The sequence below is a fragment of the Rhinoderma darwinii genome, chromosome 1, assembly GCF_050947455.1.
Source record: "Rhinoderma darwinii isolate aRhiDar2 chromosome 1, aRhiDar2.hap1, whole genome shotgun sequence".
NCBI classification, from domain to species: domain Eukaryota; kingdom Metazoa; phylum Chordata; class Amphibia; order Anura; family Rhinodermatidae; genus Rhinoderma; species Rhinoderma darwinii.
Window position 1 is genome coordinate 177,333,548 of NC_134687.1, and position 23,661 is coordinate 177,357,208.

Sequence of the window (23,661 nt, forward strand, 5' to 3'; positions counted from 1 at the left end):
TGTAGGAGTCAGCCCCCATAGCAAATTGCCTCAAAATTTTGTCTATAAAAATCGCTGCTGGAACAAATAATGAATTACTCCCCGAAACAATAGGGCGACCTGGGGGCTTTAATGGATCCTTATGAATTTTTGGAAGAAGGTAAAGCACCGGAGTGACCGGATGCCTCACCTTCAAAAATTCACAGAGGTCCTTGTCAAAGGTCCTTAATAAAAAAGCCTCATCAACAAAGGATTTCAATTCATTCATGAATGAAAATTTTGGATCACCAGATAATTCAGTATACACATCATGATCATTAAGTTGTGTATACATTTCCTGCAGATAAGAGGACGTGTCCATTATGACAATGGCACCCCCCTTATCTGCAGGTTTAACAGTGATAGAGGCATTGTCAACCAATTCTTTCAGAGCTTTTTGTTCTAAACGTGTCATATTAATGTAATGATTATCCCTTTGATTTTGCTTAGTTCTAAACCTTTGAATATTTTTCTCAACCAATGAAATATATGCCTCAACCTCATGTGAATTCTGGGGAGGCTGAAATCTGCTTTTTAAGGAAAGGTCTAGACTTTTTAAGTCAAAACCAACATCGGTGGACAGGGGCACATCAGTATCAGTAGACAGAGGCACATTAGTATCAGAGGAACCTAAACTTGGTTGCCCTGAAAAATGTGCTTTTAACCTCAATACTCTAAAAAAACGTTTAAGATCAAGATCCAGTTCAAACCAATTAACATAATGAGTAGGGCAAAAAGATAGCCCACGATTAAGAATATTAAATTGCAATTTATCAAGAGACATAGATGAAATATTAACCACAAGGTTTACGGATTCTTTTTCCTCGTCTGGTAATGGCGGTTCCCTCGACTCTGGGCTGGTCTCCCCCTCAATTTGACGTTGGTTGCAGATTCTCTTATGCCTCCTACCGCCCCTGCGACACTGCTTTCTCCTGGGGCTTCGATACTGTCCCCTAAAAAAGGAGGAACACTGTATGGATCATCCGATAATTCAGAGTCCGTGATGAAGGTGTCTGTCATCTTTTGACGTCTCCATATATTTCTATCCTTCTTTATGGGACCTCTATATTCAGAGTCTTCTCCTTGCCAACAGTAGATTTTTCCTGACGTGTAATCGTCCAGATCACGTTGCCATTTTTGGCGTTTTGTTCTCTCAATCTCATTTCGAAATTTTCTCAGAAAATCGGACATTTTATTCTGATATGTTTCATACTCAGATATCACCATCATCTCTTTAAGTTGATCACACCTTTCACTGAGTCGTACCTTGATAAATTCAATTTCTTTTTGCAGGTATTCAATATTCAAGAGTAATAAATCTTGGGAATATTTGTTGGAAATACCTTCGAATCTTTCTTTGAAGCTTGAGTTAGATGGAAACAGATTAGGTCTCAAATGAGATCGCATCCCACGTGGTATCCGTTGACATTTAAAATATTCCCCCAATGTAGAGAGATGTAGCTCCAATGCAATCAGCCTCTTGGAGTCAGCTTCCCATTTTTTTCTCACGCTTTCAATAGTAGGCAAACTCAAAAAAGAAACATTTCCAGTGAGTCCTTGGATAATGCGATCTGCATCTTCCTGAGTATAGGTAAACACCTGTGGTGGGTTACCAACCATGTCGATATCTCCTTCTCCCAACATATTTGAGGCAAAGGTGCACGTGAAGATTCAGATAATTCAATAAAATAGAGGAAAACACAGCACTCAATGCAAACTGAACATCAGGCCATGTGCACGTTACCAGTAGAAGGACGAATCAATTCCTTAGATTAGAATACCAAAAAGACAAAAGAGCAAGTAACAGCACCAGGACTTCAGCGTTGGGGAGATGTTGGTTTATTCACCACCAGGTGGAGGAATGAGCAACGTTTCGGTTCACACCTGAACCTTTCTCAAGCCAATTCAAACAGTGTGCAATACCACATATATATGAGGATACACAAAGTATACAGTATACAGTGCAATTATATAATATGCATAAAAAAGTAAATCCATATATAGAATATGTTCATATAATTAGTGAAAACATATATTAAAGTGACCAGTGCATTGATTTCAGTACAACATCTCTCAATATACAATACAAACATGTATATAGCACAGGTAATACTATAATTACCCTATCTAATGATATCATATCCTAATGAAGGGCGGAGCAGAGGAATCATATCGGAATTTAGTAAAGTACAAGAGGATATATATATATATATATATATATATATATATATATATTTTTTTTTTTTTATAAATTTGCAAACCTTTCTAAAATTCTGTTTTACTTTGTCATTATGTGGTATCGATTGCAGAATAATGTGGAAAAAATTGAATTTTTTTATCTTTTAGCACAAGGCCCCAACATAAACTGTGAAAAAAAGTTACAGGGTCTGAAGGCTTTCCAAATGCACTGTATTGGGAAATATCTGAATGGAAAGCTGCCTGCTTGGTTAGCAGAGTGGCAGAAATGATTGATTACTTTTTTCTCTACTCTAGCCTAGCACTTTATTTTTTTTTTGTTTTTAAATTCACACGAGCATTACTTGCGTCTGGCGTTGGCAATAGTGGGCAGTAAACACAAAGTGCTGAGATGCAATGGTCTGCGTAGCCGTTGTATTCACACTGTAATTCATAGAGAATAGGATAATTTACTAGATTAGTGTTATGTATACTGTGCTTTTGGTAACTAACTGTATTTGTGTTAATTCTTTCCTCCAGGAGTAGCCAACAGATGTGCATATAGCACTTCAAAAGCCGCAGTCATTGGTCTGACAAAATCGGTTGCTGCAGATTTCATTGAGCAAGGGATTCGGTGTAACTGTATATGTCCAGGTAAGTAAAGTAATAAACCAGAGTGAAATCTAAAGGGTTCATACTCAATCTTATTTACATAATCCCTTTGTATCATGTACATTCCGCTTATTTCTTATAGAAGCCACAATTTTAGGATTCTGTTAACAATTCTAATTTATCAGTTGTTATTTAAGCTTGTGTACAGAATGCGGAGTAGCAATAATGTAAAATACCCTAATTGTTGTAATGTCTATTGCTGTGTGTTTGCAATCCTACACTCATGACATAGTTAAGTTGTATAAAAATCTTTTATTCTTATGATAAATTGTGGATTGTTTGCCACTTACACTTTTAAGGGGCATTTGTCATAAGATTGACTGTAATAGGGTTGTTCCTGTCTTATGTAAATAAAGCTTATTTGCTACATAATGAAAAGTTCTTCAACTGTCTAGGGCTACATTCACATGACAGTGAAAAATATCCGTCACACGGCCGTTTTTATAACAGTAAGGTTCTATGGGTGTATTCACATGGCTGTGAATATTGGCAGTCAAAAAATAGGACATGTCCTATCATGGCCAGACGACTCCCATAGAAGACAATGGATCCGTTTTTTTACCGGCCGTTTTTTGGAAACAATCCTTGTAACAGCCGGTAAAAACTAATCCTGGCCGAGGACTCCCCGCACACAGTGCTACTTTGAGCGCTGAGCCCAGGGAAGCCCTTGACATTACTGTCCATAGAAGGACCGTGATGTCGGGCTTTCAACAATTGAATCCCCGGCCAGAGCATTGCAAGATCTCTGGCCGGGGACTTCAGTCTTGTAGCTAGCACCCCTCCATGTAGATAGCACCCCCTTGCATGAAGACAGCAAGTGCCCCGCCCATCTCCCGTAGATAGCACGCCACTGTAGCTCCCTGTAGGAGCGGAATCCCTGGCAGGGGATTCCGCTCCTGGAGAAGACCCCCCCCCCCCAGTCACTATCCATATATGGACAGTGACGTCAAGGTGTTACTCCTAGAGCGGAATCCCCGCCCCGCTCTGGCAGGGTGTTCCGCTCTCCTGATGTCACTGTCCTTATATGGACAGAGACGTCAGGGGCTCAGTCTATGAGGAATCCCCCGCCAGAGGGATTCCGCTCCTACAGTGAGCTACAGTGGCTCTATCTACAGGGGAGGGGGTGGTATCTATAAGGGGGGTGCTATCTACAGGGAGCATGCTAGCTACAGTGGGGGTGCTATATGGGGGGTGTGGCACTATCGACAGAGGACACTGGCGCTATCTTCATGGGCACTGTGGCACTATGTGGACTCTGTGCCACAATCTACAATGGGCACTGTCACTATATGTGGGCACTGTGGTACTATCTGGGCGCTGGCACTTTATATGTGAGCATTGTGGCACTATCTACAGTAGGCACTGTGGCATTATGTGGGCACTGGCCCTATGTGGGCATTAACTACAGTGGGCACTGTGGCACTATATACAGGGACATTGCAGCACTAACTACATGGGCACTGTGGTGATTTTAGAGGGTTGGGACAAAAAAAAAAATTGACAAATTAAATCCATCCTTTTTTTTAACGGCCATGAAAAACGGCCATTAAAAATGGACGGACGGACTGGAAATGGATGGAAATTTAGAGACACACTGATGCAAAATGGCCATGAAAAACTTGATCAGTTTTTAGTGGCCATTTTTTTTCACTGTCATGTGAATGTAGCCTACATATACTTGGTGAATGAATTCCAGTTTTCAAGATCTCTGCTTGCTGTATATAAGTGGAAAAATAAAGAGGAGAATATGTAACCTTTCTACGCCAGTTTTCTTGCGTAGAAAAGGCCCAAAAGTTGCAATTTGCGGGTTAAATTGTGTTTTAGGTATTTTATGCGGCCGTCGCCACTTTTGAGAAAAGGGGACGTGGTTTAACAAAAGGCAACAGTGCCGCATGCGCCCCAAAGATGTACTATAATTTATGCCAGAAAGTGGCACAAATTATTGCAGAATAGCAGTTTTCACTCTGGTGCTTAGCAAGGTAGAGGCCTGTGCAGGGCTTCGTACCTTGATTCCCCCGACATTGTATGAGCCGCGGCCTGCTGTGGAGCAGTGAGTATTATTTACTTTTTTAAATTTTATGTGGATTGAGCCTGACTGCGATTGTTGTTCCACAATTGTGGCGCACTGCCATCCAAGAGATGCAACAGTTTTATAAAGAGGCGTTTGCCTCTTAATAAATGTGTCACATCTTACTCTACCAAACTGTTTATTAAAACTTGTGTATAAAAACACCAGTCACAAAAAATCTCCCACAAAGTGTTTTTTTCCAGAGACCGAAAACCTATCCTGTCCTTGCACAGCTGAGGCTTTGTTACTATTTATCAGTATGGGTATAAGCTATAAGCCTAGGGTCCATGGCAGGAGAAAGATTTGTGCTTTTGCTGCTGAGGATTGTCTAGACGTATACAACTCTTCTCAGCCTCTAAATGTACACAAACATTTACTGACTGCAAGCAGGGATCTTGAGTGAGGAGTTGAAGCACAAAGTTTACTAGAAAGCTACATGCAACGATTATGCCTTCGATGTAGGTATGCACGTCTGTATGATGCCAGGTCTAACTAGTGGATTCTAAGTGGGCTTCCCTAATGCCTTCAGTTCATGTGGCCAAGTTTGAAATTAAAAGCTCCAACTGTTCGCACATTTTTTTTTTGTTGGGGGGGGGGGGGGGCGGGCGGCACGACCAATTAGGATAGTTTACAACAACTGACGTTTCTCTAAAAATCACACCAAAATTGGAGTATCACTTTGAGGGTGAATTCACCAGTGGCAGTTTTGCTGCAGCAATGTCTGTGACGGAAAATTGTCTCCATTCATCTGACGGGGGTTGTTTCTGCAGCGTGTGCATGGATTTCTGAGAGCTCTATTCACATGAATGGGACAGTCACAGAAATGTCTGCAACAAATCTGCTTCGTGCGAGTACACCCATATATATATATATATATATATATATATATATATATATAGATATATATATAATGTGTGTGTTACTTTTTTTGTACTTTACGTGAATGCTCTTATTGTATAGAAATGCTGCTAAATACTGCAGAGTAATGGAAACTAAAAGAGACTCACATCACATTGCATTTCTTTTTTCCATTTCTGTTCATTGAGGATTAGCGGTCATTGTAATGCTTCAAACGTGCATTAAAATATAGATTATATTTAGGAACGGTGGATACACCATCATTGTGAGAGCGGATCCAAGCCAGGCCAAACCCTGAACAGGTAAGGACATAAAATATCCCAGTATTTCTAGCTGAAATGACCTATTTGCAGATAATAAATATACATTTTCCTGTGATTTTAATAGGCTTTAAAGGACTTCCTTGCGAGACAAATGACTGGCAGAATGGCTACAGCAGAAGAAGTTGCTCATCTGTGTGTGTACCTGGCTTCTGATGAAGTAAGTCCTCTATAGATGTTGTTTCCAAATCTACAAACCGTTATGAGAATATACACAAACTATGATTGTAAAGCTATAGGTCCACTTTTTTTCTACCAAGAGATAAATGTAGGATGAAATGTGGTTGAAACCAGGATTTCCTGGAAAACCACTGATCAGTGATCAGCCCATGTACCAATTTAGTGATCCCATTGTGAAAATGTTGTACTTTTTTAAGCCAAAATCCATTGTAACCCTCTAAAAAGGCAGTACGGACATAGAAAAGTTATGATCTATTGTCTCCTCCCTCTATTGATCAGAGCTAATAGCTAAATAAAGTCAGCTAATATATATATTTTTTTTACGGTACTCTGTGTAACTGATACCAAATATTTCAGTGGTATCATTTGCTTTGAACACTAGCTCCAATTGGGTTCAACACAACCTGTATAAATCTATATGTAGTTACCTCCCCTAGTGGTGACTGCATGCAGCTAGAATTATATTTATCAAGTGACAAAGACAGAACTCCCCAATGCAGGTTTATCATAAAATGAACTTTTTTTTTTTTTTTTTTTAATAAAGCGTAGTACATTAGTCAGAGCTAATTACAATACAGACTGTTGCAAGGGACAGACTTTGGGTCCTTTCCAGGTCCCCAGGTCTGACTGTAGGAGGTTCCCTGGGCCTTGGTTGTGTCGCCAGAATGTTTAAATATTTTAATGAGCACTTTTTTTTAAAATCCGATAATTTTGTTATTAAATTTTCAACAAATCAAAACATAAACACATTTCAGTTTACCCCTAAAAAACCCACCCCTTCCCGTTCGAGGCATATTTGTACATTCAACAGTGTTACAGTATCATAGGTGGCTACCGTGCAGGGTAGGAAGCTGAAGATCACACAAGCAGAATCAAGGATCATCACACATCGTTAATACATACACATTCCAATATGTTACATATTTGGATATGTCTCAACATCCAGAAAGTATCAACATTTCTTTACCTAGTCCCTGAGCTCGGAAGGTTCAGCGTTATAGGTGTGTCACGCATCCTGTCCCTCAGGAGAAAAATTTGCTAACCCAGGCGTGTCTAGCCACGGCTTCCACGGTTTTTTCAAATTTTTGAGGTATTTTACGTTTACAAAACACAGCCCTTTCATTCATTAGCATAACATTTACTTTCCCAAAAAACTCAGCCTTGGAAGGCGAGACAGGTTGTATCCAGTGAAAAGCTATGAGTTTCCTCACTACACAAAGAAAACGTCCCACTGCCATTTTGCCCTGTGTATCTAATGGAGGTTCTTCAACATAACCTAAAATGCAAATCTTAGGGTCCCTGGGTACACAAATTGAGTATGCTACTGCTATGATTTCCAAAATTTATGACCAATATTCATGCAATTGCACGCAACTCCATATCATGTGTATAACATCCGCAATTTCCTGTCCGCACCTTGGCCATCTCACATCTGCACCTACTCCTAAGCATGGAGGACCACTTTAAACATACCACTGTCACTGTTGACTATGGCGATCAAGGGATTAAACTGCGCTAATCGTTGGATCTGAAGATACTGGCTGTTACAGCAGGAGTAACACTGTCGCTAGTCTGCCACGCACTTGCTCCAAGGCTGCACGGGACAACCTGTGCAAGGCTTATTCTACACCAGGGGTCTCAAACTTGGCCGGGTAAGTGGGCCACATATAGAAAAAATGAGAAGTTGACGGGCCGCATTACTTTCAAATTTGATACAATACAAAATTATTGTTAATCAATTAGTTATTTGAACTACTATAACACTATATTACTATAATAATACTGCTAGGTTTAAAATTTGAGAGAATTCTCCACGTGCTTTATTCCACAGTGCCCTCTGTAGGTGCTGCCGCAGTGCCCTCTGTAGGTGCTGCCGCAGTGCCCTCTGTAGGTGCTGCCGCAGTGCCCTCTGTAGGTGCTGCCGCAGTGCCCTCTGTAGGTGCTGCCGCAGTGCCCTCTGTAGGTGCTGCCGCAGTGCCCTCTGTAGGTGCTGCCGCAGTGCCCTCTGTAGGTGCTGCCGCAGTGCCCTCTGTAGGTGCTGCCGCAGTGCCCTCTGTAGGTGCTGCCGCAGTGCCCTCTGTAGGTGCTGCCGCAGTGCCCTCTGTAGGTGCTGCCGCAGTGCCCTCTGTAGGTGCTGCCGCAGTGCCCTCTGTTGGTGCTGCCGCTGTGCCCTCTGTTGGTGCTGCCGCTGTGCCCTCTGTAGGTGCTGCCGCTGTGCCCTCTGCAGATAATGCCACACACAACCCAAGTAAATAGCTCCATAGTGGTTCTTTAGAATTTACAATATTATGATCATCCACTTTCAAACAATACTGCTATTTTGGCTACATATTGTTCAATTTACACACTAGGGTGCACCCATTTTTTTAATGGGATGAAGCCTATTTTTAGAACGATCCTAATTATTCATTCTTCCATATTGTATTATGGTGCTGTAATAAACCATTGACATGATATAGGTTCCGCGTTCTTCTGTTAGCACTGAGACTATGAGACACCAAAAAATATGATGAATGTTTTGAATTTTTTTTTCTTGTTTTTCAGTCTGCTTATGTTACTGGTAATGCACACATCATTGATGGCGGCTGGAGTCTGTAAATCATGTAACATGAATTTGATAACAGATGAACCACTTTACCAAAAATCAACGCAAAAACACAATGTGAAACTAATGTAAATGTAAACCGAGAAATAAAGTTATTTTACATTAAAATACACAAGCTATGATAATATACGTATTCAAGCCTATGAATAATTGACCTTCTGTATTTAAACCATTACAGAGAAAATGTGGCCTTGTTGTCCATGACCAGAGTTCAATTTTATTTTTTCTCTTTTGCATTCTATCGACTCTATGCTAAATTCTGATTGGTTGCTATGAGCAACAAGGTCACTATTTTTCAGACAGTTGTGATATATGAATCCAATGGCATACTTCCCAACCATCCCATTTTTCACAGAGGTTGTCCCACGAACGTGTCTGAAAGAGGTTGTGGAATATGCAAATTTAGTTTTGTTGGCGTTCCCCGGCTGATCGAGCAGGGCTTGACAGTGTCATGGGAATGCAAATGTTGGGACATATGTAATAGGATAGCTGTATCAAAATTGGTGCAAAGGAAAAGTGGAGTAATTGCCCAAGGATACCAATCCGATTCCACCTCTTTGTTCAGAGGCCCTTTCGAAAATGAAAGCAGCGACCTGAGAGGTTTCCGCGGGAAGCCACTACTCTTTTCCGGCACATCAGTTTTGATACATCTCCCCCGTAGAGTTTTGATATTGTTGTTTATAATTGATTGTCATGTTTTATAGATCGTTTGGTTAGCTTGTATAGTGTTAGCATCTTATAGGCGCTGCTGCACAGAACTTGGGGCACTTTTGAATTAGCAGTGTAGTCTAAGCCATTATGGAGATATTGGTGCCGTTATAATTGGCACCCGATATGTAAATTAGCCCCTGTACGGTCAGGGGCGTTTCTGGACATGGAAGGGCAGGGGGGGCGTGATAGTCAGAGCTCTGACACTGTCCAATCAGCTGCGGACAGTGTAAGAGCGGCTTCTGCTGTGTGATCTCTCTGCTGCGCGTGTGTGTGTGCGCGCATGCGCTCGGCTCTCTGACGAGATCACACAGTCTTCTCATCACTTGCTGACAGTAGCAGGAGAGAGAAGGAAAGCGCGTGTGCACTCACGCAGCAGAGAGAGATCACATAGTAGAAGCCGCTCTGACACTGTCTGCAGCTCATTGAACAGTGTCAGAGCTCTGACTGTCACACCCTCCTGCCTTTCCATGTCCAGAACCACCCGTACAGGGGCTAATTTACATATCGGGCGCCAACTATAACGGCACCGATATCCCCAGAACGTCTTCGACTACACTGATTCAAGTGCCCCAAGGTCTGTGCAGCAACACCTATAAAATAGTGTACTCAGCTGCACAGGTCTGGGGTAGTGAAAGGTTCTCTTTAACCCCTTTCCGCACCTTGACGTAACTGCACATCCTGCTGAGGGGTTACTTCCCGCACCAGTACGTACAGTTACTGCGTGGTTCCCAGTGCACACTGTACTAATGGACAGTGTCCGGGAGCCGGCAGGTCAGCTGTCCCTGATAGCTGACACTCCACTGTTGCCGGCCAGCGGTCTATCGCTGCTGATTTCGGCAACTAACCCCTTAAATGCTGCGATCAATTGCGTTTGACACACTTAAGGGGTTTGTAGCACAACAGTAGCCCTTACGATGCGATCGCGGGGGTGTGCCGATGGTTGGCATGGCAGTGACTGCCCAATCCAGCACAGTGATACTGTGGTTATTAAACCAGGTTTTTCTACTTTTGGCAGTGTGGGCAGGTGCCAAGTCCTGCTGGAAAATGAAATCAGCATCACCAAAAAGCTTGTCCGCAGAGGGAAGCATGAAGTGCTCGAAAATTTCCTGGTGGACGGCTGCGCTGACTCTGGACTTGATATAACACAGTGGACCAACACCAGCAGATGACATGGCCCCCAAACCATCACTGAGTGTGGAAACTTCACACTGGACTGCAAGCAACTTAGATTGATACCTCTCCACTCTTCCTCCAGACTCTGGGACCTTGATTTCCAAATGAAACGCAAAATTTACTTTCATCTGAGAACAGGACTTGGTCCACTGAGCAACAGTGTTGGTCCACTGTGTTATATCAATGCCAGAGTCAACGCAGCCGTCTAGCAGGAAATTTTACAGCACTTCATGCTTCCCTCTGCGGACAAGCTTTATGGAGATGCTGATTTCATTTTCCAGCAGGACTTGGCACCTGCCCACACTGCCAAAAGTACCAATACCTGGTGTAATAACCACAGTATCACTGTGCTTCATTGGGCAGCAAACTCGCCTGACCTAAACCCCATAGAGAATCTATGGGGTATTGCCAAGAGGAAGATTAGACACCAGACCCAACAATGCAGACGAGCTGAATGCCGCTATCAAAGCAACCTGGACTTCCATAACTCCTCAGCAGTGCCACAGGCTGATCGTCTCCATGCCACGCCGCATTGATGCTAAAGGAGCCCCGACCAAGTATTGAGGGCATATACTGTACATACTTTTCAGTAGGACAACATTTCGGTATTAAAAATAATTTTTGAAATTGTGCTTATATAATATTATAATTTTCTGAGACACAAAATTCTGGGTTTTCATTAACTGTTAGTCATAATCATCAACATTAAAAGAAAAAAATCCTGAAAATAGATCACTCTTTGTGTAATGAATCTATATTATATATGAGTTTCACTCTTTTAATTGAATTACTGATATAAATGTACTTTTTGATGATATTCTAATCCATTGTGAAGGACTAATATATGGTATGGAAGAGAGGGGGGGGGGAGGGGGAAAGGCACCAGTTCAAGTGTTTTCCTGAACTTGCGGTATCTCTGAAAAAAAATGTCTTATCCACTACGTCAGAGATATCGTAGGTACAGGTGGACACTTGAACTGGTACGGTGTCGTCATCCCCTTATCTATACTATATATGTCTTCTGCCATTTATCAGTGCAACACTGGCCACATATCTATGAATTATTATTTATTTACCCCATTATTATACCCTCTTATTATGCTCTGATGTTCTCCGCACAGCTTACATATGCCCCCACATCATAAACTGAAATGCCAGTAAAACCCGCACAGAACTACTACCAAGCCAAATCTGTGCTTCAAAAGCCAAATGGCGCACCTTCCCTTCTGAGCACTACAGTGCCCAAACAGCAGTTTACGTCCACATATATGGCATTGCCATACCCGGGAGAACCAGCTTAACATTTTATGAGGTATTTGTCTTCAGTGGCACAAACTGGGCACAACATATTGTGCGCTAAAATTTCATGTCAGTGGAAAATTGCAACCCCTTTTACTAAGGATGGTGGGACGCATTATAAACACCCAGCCTTGGGCACCAGTAGAGCTTGTCCCACCCCTGCAGTTAATAACATTGTTAGCTATTTCTATTTATGCAGCAAAATATTTAATTCTGTGACTCACAGTTGGTATCTCCTCTCTGACTTGTCTCTTCTTCATTTGACCCAGACTCTAATGCAAGCTTAAATTTTACAGCACAGTTTCCAGAATATACAGCTTGGGCCTATCAAGTCCTGGAATCCGATTGGACTTTGCATACACACAGCGCAGATAGAAGAAGTTTATTATCCAAAGTTTTTGTTTTTTTTAGCCGAAATAAAAATGAGATGCAAATCCTTTAATACTTGTACTTTTACCCACTTTAGGCATGTAAATATTCTGTCTCAGGCACAAGTTAATCTGAGTGACATTACAGAAGCCATTTCTGTTTATTCTATGTGGCCCCATTTTTTGTTTATCTTTTAACACACTAGCATTATGACTGATGATTTTACTTATGCAGACTCGAACATAACAGAATAGTCAATGTATTATAAAAGTCAGAGCTGCTAACTGGCTAAAAAAATTTATGGCGAGGGATGTCAACATTCTCTCGCTAACTCCGGCAGGAGCCAAAAAGTAATACTTTTTTTATTTGTAAAATGTGCTAAAAATATAATAGAGGAAATAGATTTTACAAACGTTCTTATTTGCCACACTTTTAGTGACACGCAGGATCGAGCAGTTACAGATCACATCTAAGTTCATAAAAAAAGTGACAGGAGGGAACAAATGCCTCACGCGTTTTGCCACATACTATGGCTTGAGTAAGCCCCAGTATGTGGCGATACGCATAGGACATTTACTCTCCGTCCCTCCTTTCACTTTTTTCTATTAACCCCTTAACGAGATTCTATGTACAGTTACGTCGCTGGAGTTAGGTGCTTAACGCAACAGCACGTAACTGTATGTGGCTGTGATGGAGTGGGTGCAGAAGCTGAGCCAGCGCCTTCAACAGCGGGTGTCAGCTGTATATTACAGTTGACACCCTGCTATAAGGCCAGGACTGGAGCTAGCCTCCGATCCGGCCGATTAAACCCCTTAGATGCAGCGATCACTGCATCTAGGTGGTTTCTAGCCAATCGACACCGATCGCAGGGAGCCGAGGGTTACAATGGCAACCGGAGGCCTAACGATGGCCTCCTGGTCTGCCAAGTACAGAAGCAGAGCCTAAAAGGCATGTGTCCGGGCCACGAAGATGGCGCAGGCTCCGCTTCTGAGCTTGTGCCATCAGCCGTGGGTGTCAGCTGTATGTTACAGCTGGCACCCTACTGTGACGGCCAGAACCAGAGCTGGCTTCCGATCCAGCCGATTAACCCCTTAGATGCAGCGATCCAAAGCGATCGCTGTATCTAGGTGATCGTTACCACCACAATGCAATCGCGGGGGTGCCGATGGTTACTATGGCAACCGGAGGCCTAACAATGGCCTCCTGGTCTGCCAAGTACGGAAGCCTGTTAGGCCCCACCTGGAGGCGGAGCCTATTAGGCTTGCTGTGTGTTTATAACTGACATCTTTAGTACACTGCACTATGTAGGTAGTGCATTGTATTAGAATAGCGATCAGGGCTTCATGCCTTCAAGTCCCCTAGTGGGCACTATTGCCTTGCAGCACTGGGGTCCTGGGTTCAAATCCAACCAAGGACAACATCTGCATGGAGTTTGTATGTTCTCCCCGTGTTTGCGTGGGTTTCCTCCGGGTACTCCGGTTTCCTCCCACACCCCAAAAACATACCCATAGGGAATTTAGATTGTGAGCCCCAATGGGGACAGTAAAAAAAAAAAAAAGTGGACCTCTGTACAGCGCTGTGTAATATGTTGGCGCTATATAAGTAACTGAAATAATAAATAAATAAAAAGAAAATAAAAATATAAAAAAGTTGAAAACTAAAATTCAAGTAAAAAAAAAATAATCGCCATTTTCCCCATAATAAGTCTTTTATTATAGGAAAAAAGTAGACATAATTGGTCCACAATGACCCAAACTATAAAAAATATATCGTTATTTTTCCCACATGGTGAACACCATAAAAATAAATAAATCCAGAATTGCTAATTTTTGGTCATCATCCCTCCCAAAACATAGAATAAAATGTGATCAAAATGTCACATGTACCCCAAAATTGTACCAATAAAAACCTCAGCCCATCTTGCCAAAAACAAGACCGACCACAGCTTTTTTGATAGAAAAATAAAAAAGTTATGGCTCTCAAAATATGGTGACACAAAAAATAAATGATTTAAGAAAAAAGTGATTTTATTGTGCAAACTATATACAGCTATATGCATTTGGTATCGCCGTAATCGTATCAACCCGGGGAATAAAGTATAAAATGCATTTATAGCGCACGGTAAACACTGAAACAAAAAGAAGAAAAAACTATAGCAGAAATGCTGGTTTTTGGTCACCTTGCCAAAACACTGAATAAAAAGTGATCAAAAGTCACATTTACCGCAAAATGGTACCAATGAAAACTACAGATTGTCCCGCAAAAAAATAAGCTACTTTGGAGAAAAAATAAAGTCATGGCTCTCGGAATATGGTGATACAAAAGGTGCAGAGCGTGTTCCTAAAAGCGGATACGATCGGGCACCATTTATCAGTGTGACACTGGCCACATTGCTGTGGATTATTATTTAGTTACAGCATTATTATACCCCCTATTATGCCCTGATATACTCTGCACAGCTTACGTATGCCGCCACATTATAAGGCTGGATTCACACGAGCACATTACGTCCGTAATGGACGGAACGTATTTCGGCCGGAAGACCCGGACCGAACACAATGCAGGGTGCCGGGCTCCTAGCATCATAGTTATGTACGATGCTAGGAGTCCCTGCCTCGCTGCCGGACAACCGTCCCGTACTGTAATCATGTTTTCAATACGGGACAGTAGTTCCACGGAGAGGCAGGGACTCCTAGCATCGTACATAACTGTGATGCTAGGAGCCCGGCTCCGTGCAGTGTGTTCGGGCCGGGTCTTCCGGCCGAAATACGTTCCGTCCATTACGGCCGTAATGTGCTCGTGTGAATCCAGCCTAATAGTTCGGCGTTACATAAATTTGGTCGTGGAACCAGTGGTACGGCCATTTCTCCAAAGTGTCCCAGAAACCATTTTTCAACAGAACAATGCCAGTAGCCTGCAGCGTTTCCGGACTGCTTCTCAATCGAGCACATCTGGGACATCATTAATCGGCAATTGCAAAGGGAGATGCCAATATGGATGATTTGCGTGCTTTTGGGGGGATCTGGGACCCTCCGTCCCTAACGAAGCCTCCAACGCAGATGTGAATTAGGCCTGGGAGCCTATGGGTGACGGATGCTACTGTATGGCATCCATCACAGGACGTGTACCTTGGGGAGCTCCCGACATCGCTGTGCCTAGTGGCAAATACGGGCCCGGATACAGGGCCCAGTAGACATTATCACACCATATGTGATACTGTCTGCTGGGCCCTGTATCTAAGCCAGAGGCGTAGCTAGGTTCTCCTGCACCCGGGGCAAAGATTCAGTTTCGCGCTCCCCCAAACTCTTTCCCGATATCTCCTCCCCACTCACCATGTTTGCCTTCTCTACCAATCAATGAGGTGTAACTTTTTTTTTTTTTCACTTTTTTTTAAAAATGTATCCGAAGCATAAAGCCATTTGTACATTTTACAAGCAGTATAGTTCTATGTGTGGTCCTTGTTTCGCGGATCCGTGATATGCATACGTATAAATGGCAACGGATGTGTGCTTGAGGCCTTAGGCCTCATGTCCACTTCAGTTTTTTTCATCAGGGTGCTATCCATTGTTTGAATGGATAGCACCCTGACACATTCATTTCAATGGGGCCATGCACACTTCCGTAGTTTCAACGGAACCGTGCAGCCATTCCCTCAAAAATAGGACAGGTCCTACTCCTGCCCGTTTTTGACGGAACAGTCTCGGCATTTGCATTGATTTGGTCCGTGAAACAACGGACTGCACACGGAAGCCATCCTATCCGTGTGCGGTCCGTGATTTACGGAACCGTCATTAGCGGCCGTTCAACGGCCGATGGAAGTGTGCATGAGGCCATACAGTCAAATCCTTCCTCCCCACTAAAACAATTTATACAGAATCCCCTCACCCCACACATAATATTTACAGTCAAGTCCCCCCTCCCACACAAAAACGATTTATAAAGAACACACACACATAACACTCCCCCTACTTGCACATACACAGCTGTACATATCAGTCCGGAGCTCCGTGGAGAGATCTTCATGTTGTCAGCGGTCACACGTTGCAAGCAGGAGGAGAGCTGTGTGTAAGACTGCTCCTACCCAGCCCTCTCTTCCTCTATCCTCCCTGCCTGTCTGCTAGGTAAATAGCTTGGGCCGAACACTTCAATGGTGTTCTCCTCACAGGCAGAGTGTATGGCCGGCTTCATTATATGACGTCACATGTGTTGTATAAAGCAGTCGTCCGGAGCACACACGCTCTTCCTGTGCAGGAGAACATTGTGCGTTACATCCCCTGCGCTGCCCCAGCTTTTAAATAAATGTAACAGCAATGGGTGGCCATGGCCCTAAACGTGTATGGGGGTACCAGCCCGGAGGGCACAAGCCTCCACTCCCCTGGTCGGCGCCACCCCTTCCTTCCCTTGTAGTTGCGCCCGAGGCACATACCCCACCTGCCCCCCTAGCTACGGCCCTGATCTAAGCCTACCACATGGTAGGCTTAGATACATGGCCCATGTGTGATCTCGTCTGCTGGACCCTGTATCTAAGCCTACCACATGGTAGACTGAGATACAGGCCCCCAGCAGACCGTAATCTTATACTTACCCTCCTCTTCGGCTCTGGGCGCAGCAGAGGTCCTGATGCCATTCAGCGTCACAACGTTGTGCGCAGTGTACATAGCGTCATGACGCGGAAAGAGATCCAGACCTCCACTGCGCTCGGGAACGAGGAGGGTTAGTATACTGTTACTAAAGTAACGGGCCCGTGTAGTTTATTCCATAGGCCCCATACTATAGTAACTTTTAATCGACGTGGTGCGGGGGGGCTGGGGGCCTCCCAGGCTTTGGGGCCCGGTCGCAATTACGACCCATATAGCTATGCCACTGAGCGCAGGTAGTCGTGACATTCCTCTTCTTTATCCACCAGCAGAAGAAACAAATCTCATTATTTTTCCCTCCAAAATGAAGGAAACCATGCTGAAACCCGACAGACCTTATTGTAAGTTGGAGTAGCGTGTGTGCGGCATGGGTCCTAGCTGTGAGTGGCACGTGTGCGGCATGTGTTCTAGATGTAAGTGCAGGGCCGGCGTCAGCACCCGGCAAACCCGGGCAAGTGCCGGGGCCCACTCGGCCGCCAGGTGCTGACGCTGCCGTCGTTAAGACATCACTGTCCATATATGGACGGACGTAAGAAGGAGAGGAGTCCCAGGCAGAGCGCTAAGACCAGAACAGTGTCCCAGCCTGACCCAGCTGGTCCCTCCTCCAACTGAGCCTGCGTCCGCAGGACACAGATTCAGTTGGGTTGAGTGCTGGAGCCTCGCTCCAGCATTCACTGTGCCGTGAGCAGCTCGGCACAGGCAGGCGCGATGTAGTGATGTCACTACATCGCGCCTGTCTGCGACGAGTCACTCACAACACAGTGCAGAGGAGGTGAAGGATCCTCCACACGTCGTGGGAACGGGGGTAGGTAAGTAATTATGTTATGATTTTTCTATTAGGCACATATGGGGGCATTATACTAGGTGGGGGCATTGTACTGTATGGGACACCTGTGGGGGGCATTATACTGTATGTAGCAGCTATGGAGGGCATTATACTGTATGGGGGCATTATACTGTATGGGACATCTATGTGGGGCATTATACTGTATGGGGCAGCTATGGGGGGCATTATACTGTATGGGGCAGCTATGGGGGGCATTATACTGTATGGGGCAGCTATGTGGGGCATTATACTGTATGGTGCAGCTATGGGAGGCATTATACTGTATGGTGCAGCTATGGGGGCATTATATGGTATGGGGCAGCTATGGGGGGGCATTATACTGTATGGAGCAGCTGTGGGGGGCATTATACTGTATGGGGCAGCTATGGGTGGCATTATACTGTATGGTGCAGCTATGTGGGGCATTATACTGTATGGTGCAGCTATGGGGGGCATTATACTGTATGGTGCAGCTATGGGGGCATTATACGGTATGGGGCAGCTATGGGGGGCATTATACTGTATGGTGCAGCTATGTGTGCATTATACGGTATGGAGCAGCTATGGGGGGCATTATACTGTGTGGGCAGCTACGGGGAGCATTATACTGTGGTGGTCAGCTATGGTGGGCATTATACTGTGGTGGATTTATACTGTGGGAGCAGCTATGGGGGGCATTATACTGTGGTGGTCAGCTATGGAGGGCATTATACTGTGGGGGAAGCTATCGGGGCATTATACTGTGGGGGCATTCATGGGGTCTGTCGGGCTGGGCATATGCGTGCGCAGGGGGTCTGGTGGTGTTGGGGAGGGGTAGGGGGGCCTAAGCTGAATTTTTGCACCAGGGCCCATGAGCCTTTAGCTACGCCACTCCCAGGCAGAGTGCTAGTAGTGCTCTGCCCGGGACTATGGATCTGGGGTTGCCCCTAACAACACTGTCCATATATAGACAGTGACGTCAGGAGCTGGGTGGCACTACCTGGGAGGAGGGGGCTGTGTGGCACTACTTGGGAGGGGGTCTGTGTGGCACTATCTACAGAGGGCACTAATGGGGGTACAAACTGGGGGCCTAACTTCCATATGGGGGCATAAACAGGGCGTAACGTCTATATGGGGCACAAAGTGACGATTTTTGGCATTTTACTGCCGCAGTTCCCCCGCAAAGGGTCCCACTAAGGGCGGATTTACACGAACGTGTAATACGTCAGTTCGACGTGTGTGCTTTTGTCTATGGGGCAGTGCAGACTGTCAGTGATTTTTGTGCAGCGTGAGTCCGCTGCGTAAAACTCACGACATGTCCTATATTTCTGTGCTTTTCGAGGTTAATGGGTGCGTGAAAATCACGCGCACCACACGGAAACACTTCCGTGGGACGCGCGTTATTCGCGCAACAGCAGTCAAAAGGATGATTTACAAACATCCAAACAGAGTGTCATAATGATGGCGGCTGCGCGAAAATCACGCAGCCGCACATCCTATCTGATGACACACGGAGCTGTTAAGTGCCTTTGGGGCATGCAAAATGCAGCGTTTTTTGCGTGCGCAAAACGCACACGCTCGTGTAAATCCGCCCTAAGTCTGTGTCGCCCAAGGGCCCACTTAAACCTGGAGCGACCCAGTAAGTGTCACGTATGTTGCATGTGGCTAATATGTGTCTCATCTGTCCAGCATGTGACCTAGGTGTGTGAGTATGTTTATATGGTTCATGGTTGAGTATGATTTTGGAATCATACTATTATATGGTTAGGGTATGCAGATATTTTCTTATTGTATGATATGAGATCTTTTTTTAACGGTTTATTAAATATGTTTACAAAAAGTAATAAAGCAAAGTACATTAGGTTCTCATTTCTGCTGCCTTTTTTTCTGTGCTGTTAAAACATTTTATAACGAATAATCAAACACTGTTCCCGTATGCGAGTTTTATAAGAGCATCAGAAACCATGCAGATTACAATGTTTTTGTATAGCTGGAGGGTGTGCCTGCAACTGCGGAAACATATTACATGGACAGCAGGTGGCAATGTATACTTTTCTATGCCAGGGCTGATTTTATGTCCTGGTCCGTCCATGTTGGTAACCCTGGTCAGGTGTCCAAATACTTTTAGCCATATAGTGTAAGTCCAGTGTGTGCAATAATGACAATGTTTTCAAAGCAAGTAGATGTGCACATGTTCTCTATAGAGGGTGGGCCCTCACAACAATTTACTCTGGTGGGACTAGGAACCCGAATCTGACACTGTATGCTAGCCATCCAAATGATTCAGAGTCGCACACAGCAACGATGCTGATGTTGGTTTCTTATTCATCAGTTTATTTGTCAAGGGGAAAGTATTTTTATTTTTTACTGGTTCAGCAACTATGGAGAACTTATTTTATTGAGAAATTACAATTACCGGGTGTCCTAAGGAGAATAAAGTAGAAAGGAGCCCAAAAACAGGAATCTCAAAAATGGGCATCAAAGTGGGCAAACCATAGTGTGATTTAAAGGGTTAAATGACTTTACGCCATTGAGTTCAGACTGCAGGCCTACAGAGATTGATCCATCACATTAAATTCAGTAGAGTCCAGACTGGCCCAAAGTGGTTCTGGGCATAAAATCTGGCATCACACTGGGCAGATGGCCACTAATTACTGATTTGAATAAGTAACTGGGGTTTTCAAAGGGATAAAAGACTTTGGGCCACTAATCTAACAATGCCAACACATAGAGTTTCAGTGGAAGAAAAATGGAATACAATACCATAGGACATTACCTACATACGATGAGAAATAAATGATGTGATGATGAAATGCTCACCTGGTGATGTCGTGCTGGCAGCACGACACCCCTGAAGATGTAGACTTAAGATTTGTAGTTAGAGATATCAGGGTAACTGCAAGCCACGGGTTGTGCCAGAAGCCAAACCTTGGACCGGTTCTTAATTGGATAGTGGAGTAGTGAGAATCAAAACCAGTGAAGATGATGAAACTCAGAAAAATTCACCCTTGAAGCGGCGCTGGTTCCCTGGGTCGTAGTTGGCTGTTTGTCAAATTGGGCAGATATAATCCCAGAAGGCGCAGACAGGTCAAAAATTCCAACACATTGATAGAGATGCCCCACATCAAATGCGGTATAATCCAGGCTGGCCCAAACTGGTTCTGGGCATAAAAACTGGCATCAAAGTGGGCAAAGTTTCTACTGATTTGAATAAATGGTATTTTCAAAGGGTTTTAGAGACTTTGGGCCACTAACATAACATTGCCGACTCACAGATATGGATTCCCAGCATCAAATCCAGTTAAATTCAGACTGGCTCAACGTGGTTTTGGGCATAAAAACCGGAATGAAAATTGGCAGACTAAGGCCCCATGCACACAAAGGTGCTTTTGCGGCTGCAATTCCCCTGAAAATCAACGGGAGAATTGCGGCCCCATTCATTCCTACGGGGCCATGCACCCGACCGTGGTTTCCACAGTCTGTGCATGGCCCAGGAGTCCGGACCGCAGAAATAACGGGCATGTCTTATTATGGCCGTGTTCTGCGGTCCGAGCTCATAGGAAATAATGGCCGCGGCCATGTGCACGGCCCGCGATTTGCAGGCGGTTTGCAGGTGACACTCTGCTGCCAGCCGACCTGAAAATCACGGCCGTGCACATGGCTACAGTCATGTGCATGAGGCCTAAGACTCGACTTATTTGAATAACTGGTGTTTTTAAAGAGTTAAATGACTTTGGGACACTAATCTAACCCTGCCAACGCACCACATTCAGTTGACTCTAGCCTGGCTTAATGTCATACAACCCTTTATAAGCACCAGTCACTTAGTTAATTATGTAAAAAGTGGCCATCTGCCCACTTTGATACCAGCGCTTATGCACCGAACCACTTTGGGCAAGCCTAGACTCAACTGAATTTGATGCGTTATCTGTAGGCCTGCAGCGTGAATTCAGTGGCCCAAAGAAATTTAACCCTTTAACGACGGATATATCCGTCACAAGCAGGTGTTAGTTCCTGCATAGGGATGGATATATCTGTTGCACTAATCTCGTGAGTACTGCCAGTGTACCAACGAGATCAACGGCAGGAGAACGGCTGTTATACACAGCCTGGCTCCTGCCCAACTGCCGGAATCGAAGCAATCTCAGATTCCGGCAGTTTAACCCCCATTAGATGCCACTGTCAATAGCGACAGCGGCATCTAATGTGTTTGACAGAGGGAGGGAGCTCCCTCTGTGACTCCATTGGCAGCCCTGCAACGATATTGCGGGGTGCCGATCGGTTTCCATGGTAGCCGGGGGCCTAACAAAGGCACCCAGGTCATCTGTCTTAAGCATCTGACTATTAGGCCATGCCAGAGGCCACAGGCATGGCCTAATAGATTGCCTGTCATTCTTAGGGCTTATTCAGACGAACGTATAATAGGTCCGTGCAACGCACATGATTTTCACGCGCCTCGCACGGACCTATGTTAGTCTATGGGGACGTGCAGACTGTCCGTGAGTTTCACATCCGCTGCTTAAAACTCACAACATGTCCGATATTTGTGCGTTGTTCGCGCATTACGCACCCATTGAAGTCAGTCATTGAAAATCACGCGCAGCACACGGAAGCACTTCCGTGTGACGTGCGTGATTCGCGCAACAGCAGTAAAAAGTATGAATGAAAACAGAAAAGCACCACGTGCTTTTCTGTTTACAAACATACAGAGTGTCATAATGATGGCGGCTGCGCGAAAATCATGCAGCCACGCATCATACGCAGCTGACACACGGGGCTGTTAAGTACCTTTTGCGCGCGCAAAACGCACACGCTCGTGTAAATCCGGCCTCACACTGACCAGCAATAATGCTTTGGTATACCAAGTATACCAAAGCATTATATCTGCGATCAGAAGATCGCAAAGTGAAGTCCACTAGTGGGACAAAAAATAAATAAAAGGAAAATAGTTAAATAAAGTTTATAGAAGAAAAAAAATAAAAAAATGCAGTAAAACTACTAAAAGTGGTTTTATTTAGTAAAAGTGTGAAAAAAACAAAAAACATATACACATATATGGTATCGCCACGATTGTAACGACTCAAATAATAAAGTTAAAACATTAATTAAACCGCCGGGTGAACGGCGTAAAAAAAAAGCAAAAAACAACGGCAAAATTCATTTTTTTCTGCCATTCCCCCTATAAAGAATAAAATAAAGGTTAATCAATAGGTTCCATGGACCCTAAAATACTACCAATGAAAACGACACCTTGCCCCGCAAAAAACAAGCCCACATATGGCTACATTGACGGAAAAATAAAAAAGTTACGGCTCCTGGAATGCGGCGATGCAAAAACAATGATTTTTTTTTTTAAAAAAGGGTTTTTATTTTGTAAACGTAGGAAAGTATAAAACCTTTACATATTTGGTATCCCCGTAAATGTGCCGACCCATAGAATAAAGGTAACATGTTATTTATGCCGCATAGTGAACGGCGTAAATTTATAGCGCAAAAATAAAGTTAATAAAAGTTAATCGATATATTATAAGCATCTAAAAATTGTACAATTACAAAATACAACTCGTCCCGCAAAAAACAAGCCCTTATACGGCTATGTCGACGGAATAAAAAAAAAAAAGTTACGACTCTTAGGGCGGATTTACACGAACGCGATATACGTCCGTGCCACCCGCGTGTTTTTCACGCGTGTCGCACGGACCTCTGCAAGTCTATGGGGCAGTGCAGACTGTCAGTGATTTTTGCGTAGCGTGAGTCCGCTGCGTAAAACT

At 44.1% G+C, this 23,661-nt stretch overlaps 1 protein-coding gene across 1 annotated transcript in view; it reads left to right on the forward strand.

The window, feature by feature from the left end:
- The window catches only part of BDH2 (3-hydroxybutyrate dehydrogenase 2), a 50,890-nt gene extending 41,879 nt beyond the window's left edge, over positions 1-9,011 (forward strand). The window contains 4 exon segments of the mRNA XM_075849758.1: positions 2,734-2,847; positions 6,035-6,093; positions 6,179-6,271; positions 8,836-9,011. Coding sequence (XP_075705873.1) covers positions 2,734-2,847; positions 6,035-6,093; positions 6,179-6,271; positions 8,836-8,889 — 320 coding nt within the window. The 3' untranslated portion in view covers positions 8,890-9,011.
- Positions 9,012-23,661: the final 14,650 nt, after the last annotated feature.